The 6000-nt window shown below is 41.2% G+C and overlaps 1 protein-coding gene across 1 annotated transcript in view; it reads right to left on the bottom strand.

Annotated features, from left to right (window-relative positions):
* Positions 1-2840: 2840 nt before the first annotated feature.
* Positions 2841-6000, bottom strand: part of lrrc74b (leucine rich repeat containing 74B) — a gene marked incomplete at both ends in the record, with an annotated part of 29222 nt that continues 26062 nt past the window's right edge. Inside the window, 4 exons of the mRNA XM_083783445.1 lie at positions 2841-2972; positions 4138-4233; positions 5222-5300; positions 5710-5825. Of these exons, the coding sequence (XP_083639571.1) occupies positions 2841-2972; positions 4138-4233; positions 5222-5300; positions 5710-5825 (423 nt within the window). The remainder of the gene's footprint in view (positions 2973-4137; positions 4234-5221; positions 5301-5709; positions 5826-6000) is intronic.

Genomic DNA, 6000 nt, shown 5'->3' with positions numbered 1-6000 from the left:
AGTGATGTCACTTACTGCCGGCAAATCAGAGCACCTGTTTGAGCCAGAAAACCCCAGATCACAGAAAATCTACTGAATGTTAAATGTTCATGTTTTTTGGGTGCAATTGAGATTAGAAAACCTAAAAAAAAAACAAGAACAATTCCAAAACCTTTTTTTTAATGTCACAATCCCTTTAAAGTATATTTTGCTTTCAAATTAAAGTTTTATACAAATTGCTGAGACTATATCGACCGGTGACCGTACTCTTTGGATATTTGTATTTCTTTCAGCGAACCCACACAGTTTCCCAAGCAACTGCTTTTCTCTAGTCAGTCTACAAATGAAACCACATTGACCCGAAGCCCCTTCGTGTCAATTTGGTTCAATTCCACTCTCACAAATTGACACAGAGGAGGAGTATTCTGTGCAGACATCTGCGGTTGTTGTTGTTGTTGTTAAAATGTAGATCACAACATACAACAAGTAAAATACAGTAGGATGATGAAGCAGTACAAAATTAGAGTAAATGCTGATCACCTGAAGTCAAACAAGTCCGTGATTAAAATGTTCTAAAGCCTTAAAGTGAATGACTTCAAACTGTCTATATAGTGTGTGTGTGTGTGTGTGTGTGTGACTGTGTGTGTGTGTGTGTGTGTGTGTGTGTGTGTGTGTGTGTGTGTGTGTGTGTGTGTGTGTGTGTGTGTGTGTGTGTGTGTGTGTGTGTGTGCGTGCGTGCGTGCGCGCATACTTTTTAAGTTTTACCGTAATTTTCAATTTAATTTCACATAAATATGAATGGTGGAATGTTCCGAGCTCCATATAAGCTGATAAGCAGCAGGATGCTGTTGTGCTGCCGATAACATCATAACAGCAGCTTCCTGCTGCAGTCTAACTGTCAAGTCTAATATTCTTATTCAGGACACATGCAAGCATGCACACGGATACAGTAAGCATGCACACAGATACAGTCACGCAGAGAAGCACGCGTCCACACAGGCGGCCTATGTTGCAAACAACGTGCCACATACAGTACAGCCTTCCAGTTCATTTATGTGTGGATTACATTAGTCCATTAGTCCTGTAGTAATGATACTTTAATGCAATACAAGAATATGTGAGCCAGTGCTTTCAATGGTTATAGTTTGAGCACACTGGCGCTACTATAGATTTAGCCTTTTTGTTGTTTTTGAGGGGCCCTCCTATATACAGCTTATGTGTCCCCTCACGTCTCATATTTTGCCATTGACAATGAAAGGGAAACTTCACGTCATATGTAGACGTCTATTTATGATGGTGTATAATGATAAGAGCGCCCTAGATTCATAGCATGTTTCGTAGTCAGCACTAGAATTGCTTTTTATGTAGTCATAGCACTTTATAGTATATATGTAATAATAAAAAATGTTAATATATATTATCTGGCCCAGGCCGTAGCGTAACGGTCTGGGCACCGGACTGGTAATCCAGTCGCAGTGTGCCGCGGGTTCGACTCCCGGACCCGACACGGCCTTTACTGCATGTCATCCCCCCATCTCTCTCCTGTTTCCTGTCAGCCTACTGTCTGTCCCTTCAAAAATCAATAAAAGGCGTAAGCCGCAAAAAAATATCTTAAAAAAAATAAATATATATATTATCTACTGTTTCACTGAAGGGCGGCCTGTTTGCAAACGCCACTGTGACTGTACTGAACCCAGACATGTGGTCAGCTATACAGTCTGTACTGAACCCAGACATGTGATCATCTATATATACAGTCTGCACTGAACCCAGACATGTGGTCATCTATACAGTCTGCACTGAACCCAGACATGTGGTCATCTACAGTCTGCACTGAACCCAGACATGTGGTCATCTACAGTCTGCACTGAACCCAGACATGTGGTCAGCTATACAGTCTGCACTGAACCCAGACATGTGGTCATCTATACAGTCTGCACTGAACCCAGACATGTGGTCATCTACAGTCTGCACTGAACCCAGACATGTGGTCATCTACAGTCTGCACTGAACCCAGACATGTGGTCATCTACAGTCTGCACTGAACCTATCTAGTCTCATGGAACATAGTCCACATTGGGAATTGATGATTATCACATTGCAGACGCACGCACGCAATTCGTTTTTCCCCTTGGAAAGTAGGAAACAAAATATAACAATCTGCAAAGTTATGTAGTATTATGACTATAATTGGTCAGATATTTCATCGCTGATGTGCAAAGTGCACACGGTTCTACCATATACTGCAGCACAACTGTGGTTGTTGAAAATCTTGTTCAATAAAGATATCTGGCATTATTTACCTGAATAATTTAGGCATCTAGCAAATAGAATTTACACTAATTACATTTCATTCAACAGGATATGCTGTAAAATGTGTCTGTGATATATTCTTTCAAGTATAACCACCCTTTGGCATTGGCTTTAGCCCATTTAGACCTGGGAACGATTCTACAAATGTCTTCTAAATCCTGACAGTTTTCTGAAAAACCCATGTTTCTGTGTCAGTCGTTCTCAAACATTTTCATGTCAAGGACCCCCAAAAAGATATGTAATTGGCCACCAATTGACCAATTACAGGGACCCCCCCCAGAAGCAAAGATTTTAGTAAAAAATGTTGGCTCTGAAAGAATATATATTCAAAGATTTTTCAAAAATAGCAGACCTACAAGCTCACAGAGTGCCGCGCTATGAGCTTGTAGATCTGCTATTTTTCAATAGCTATAAAGTATAAAATAGTGCTTAAAACACCAAAAAGGGGTTCCCGCCCAAAATGGCTTAGAGCACGGTGCATGGCTAGAGCTAGTCCATGGAAATGTAAAGTTTCAAAGGAGGCCCTCTCTGCACGTTTCTGGCTGCAATCACAGAGACACTGTGGAAGCTACTGGCTTTCTGAATGTGCCAATTACTCCTCCGTGTTTCACTTTGAGGTTTGGGTTTATCTCTTTCACAGCGCTGTACAGGTCTTCAAAATCCCGATTCACAGAGATGTCCTGGAAGAGACAATTAAGGGAGGGAGACGGGGGTAAAATGAGATGGCGTAAAGAGACAAGGGAGGGAGAACATGGGAGTAAAATTGCAAAAGCAAGAGCGTAAATATTCAGCCGTCAGGCAGAAACCATGCACCATATCCCAACTTTTTCAAAAGTTTTCCCTGTAAATTAATGCCCTACTTTGTCATACTACAAGTGTCACACAGAAGTAGCAAAAATAGCTGATATACAGCACAAGCTCACTATTTGACGCGATGCGCTGAGCTTGTATAGATCTGCTATTGTTTCGTTTTTCGTTTTTTTTTTTAAACTATTTTTGATTTATTTTTTGTGAAAGTGGTGACTTTGTGACTCAGTGGCGTGCACAGATAGACACGAGGGGTGCTATAGCACCACCTGCCCTTGCCCTCTGACTGGACAGCAAAGTGTACAGTATATATGTGGACCATGCAGTGACATTGATCAATTATTGATAAAAGAAAGCTTCTAATATATTATTTATGCCCCAAAATCTATAAATCTCTCACTATTAAGGCAACCGGCCGGTTCCACGCGCTGCACAAGGTGCCCTTTTTTTACACTTGAGCACCTGCCCCTCTAAATGTCTGTGCACGCCACAACCATTTTTCAAGTCATAGAAAAGCAACAGCTTTGGACAAGAATGCTTTGAACCCGACAGCGACGTACGGCATGCAGAAAGTTATAGTGATACAGTAGCAGTGTTGTTTTTGTCGACTAAAACTAAGACGGAAAATGTTCGTCGACTCCCTTTTTTCACTGACGAAAACTGAATAAAAACTAAATGAAAAGTGAAAACTAATTAAGCTATGATGACTAAAACTAAGACAAAATATAATGACAATTTAATCGACAAATAAACAACGCACAACGCGTCTGCGCTTGTAGATCGGCTATTTTCAGCAAGTGTAAAAAAAAACTGTCATTACGACGGCATCAAGGCCCGCCAAAATAAATTTTAGTCGACTAAATCAACCGTAGTTTTAGTCGACTAAAACTAGACAAAACACTAAAACATTCCTGACTGAAATGTGACTGAAACTAAATGAAAACTATTGAAGAGACTTTAATGACTAAAACTAAAATCAAAATGTGCCGTCAAAAACAACACTGTACACAGTAGGCGGGTCACGTGACATGGACGTACGGAGAAGACCAGCGTCTCCATGGCCGACTCTGGGTTTCCCTGGAGAGACTTGAGGATCCCGTAACAGCCAGCACTGAGGATGGGATTCCGACCCATCTGACAAAAGAGAAATATATGTGTATATTATATATAGAACCCAATTACAAATGCATTGCAGCCTGGGGCATGTCAGAAATAGAAATGCGATGTAGACAACTGCAAACTGATTGAACATGACAATGTCTTCAAAATCCTGAAAAGCCTCATGTTTCTGTATCAGAGCCAGTGGTGCTCAATATTTCATGTCAAGGACCCCAAAAAGTATAATATGTAATATGCCTCCGCCCCCCCCCCCATCTGAAATATGTTGTTCCAGGGACCTCCCCCCAGAAGCAAAGATTTGAGTTAAAATGTTCACTCTGTAATAATATATATTCAAAGATCTGAGGCACATTTTCACGATTTTTCAAAAATAGCAGACCCACAAGTTCATAGTGCGGCACTCGGTGCCGCGCTATGAACTTGTAGATCTGCTCTTTTTCAATAGCTAAAGTATAACATAATGCTTTAAAACAGCGAAAGGGGTTCCCACCCAAAATGGGTTCATTCCAATTTAAGTTTCCACAAATTGACCTGTTCATATACTGTATAGGCTATATAATTTAGTTACAGATAAGCTGTCATATTCTACAGTACGTATATACTGTACATTCAACCCTGGTAAACTATTAACCAGTCATACGGCATTGTCTCGAGTTCCCCCGGGGGTCTACTAGTTCCCCACCAGGTTTTCCCTCTACACAAAATGTCTTCATGGTCGCGCCAGGAAAAGGAGGGACCCATGGGATCTAATGTGGTTAGATGTCGCTGTACTGTACATGGCCGATTAGACCCATGGGATCTAATGTGGTTAGATGTCGCTGTACTGTACATGGCCGATTAGCGCGTGCCTACATGTGTGCAGTCCTTTTATGCGCTCGTCTCTGTGAACCGGGCTTATATGTTGACATTAAAAAAGCAGTGCTTTTCAGATGATTCATCTTTTTATGTTTTATCAATGATATGCCCCCTGTTGACTTCTAAAAACATGAGTCAGACAGCTTACGTTGAGGGATTTAATCGTCTTGTTTACTCCGAGGCCCATGGCAAGGCGGATAGCTCCTTCAGGGGGGATGCGATTGTTGCTGTGATATGACAAACAAACAATGACAGCAACAACAAAAAAACAAAACACAATGACGGGTACTGATGTGGAGCAAGCAATCTAAAAGGTGTTTCTTTTTTTTAATGTAATTATTCAAAGCAATTTGGCTTTGGGAGTTCCGATGCAAGCCGAGACTCTGGTTTTATACTTTGAGGTTTATATGAACGAATCATCCCCCTCCTCCATTATGATTTATATATGCAGGTTTAGAGTTTCAACTAAGATTGTTTTGTCGTATACCTTTTCGCCTCATGCATGTGTATATGACCAAACAAGGTAAAAAAGATGGCATATACCTCACAGGCCAAGAGAGGCAAACATCTGCCACTCTCTAGTCTGAAGATTCTGTAACATGATTACCAGATCACGGATATAACAACGTTATGTACTTGATATTCAGCTCTTCAAGGACGTTGTTCTCTTTGAGTGCCTCTCCCAAAGCGACGGCCCCTTCTCTCCCCATGCCGTTATAGGACAGATCCAGTGACCTGAGGAAGATGTTGGCCTGGAAGGAACACAGGAATGCACAAAGTGTCATTCGCGAAGCAAAGCTACAGCATTAAGAAAACAGACGCTAGGCCGTACGTCTCTCTCTCTGGTGCAGTAACAAATAAAAGACTTGGGATATTCTCTAAGCCGATTAGGTGAGGAGTAAGGAAACAGATCCAATTACAGAAAGC

The sequence above is a fragment of the Protomyctophum parallelum genome, assembly GCF_964188405.1.
Source record: "Protomyctophum parallelum genome assembly, chromosome: 15".
Classification (NCBI taxonomy): domain Eukaryota; kingdom Metazoa; phylum Chordata; class Actinopteri; order Myctophiformes; family Myctophidae; genus Protomyctophum; species Protomyctophum parallelum.
This window is presented reverse-complemented; position numbering and strand designations above follow the sequence as displayed.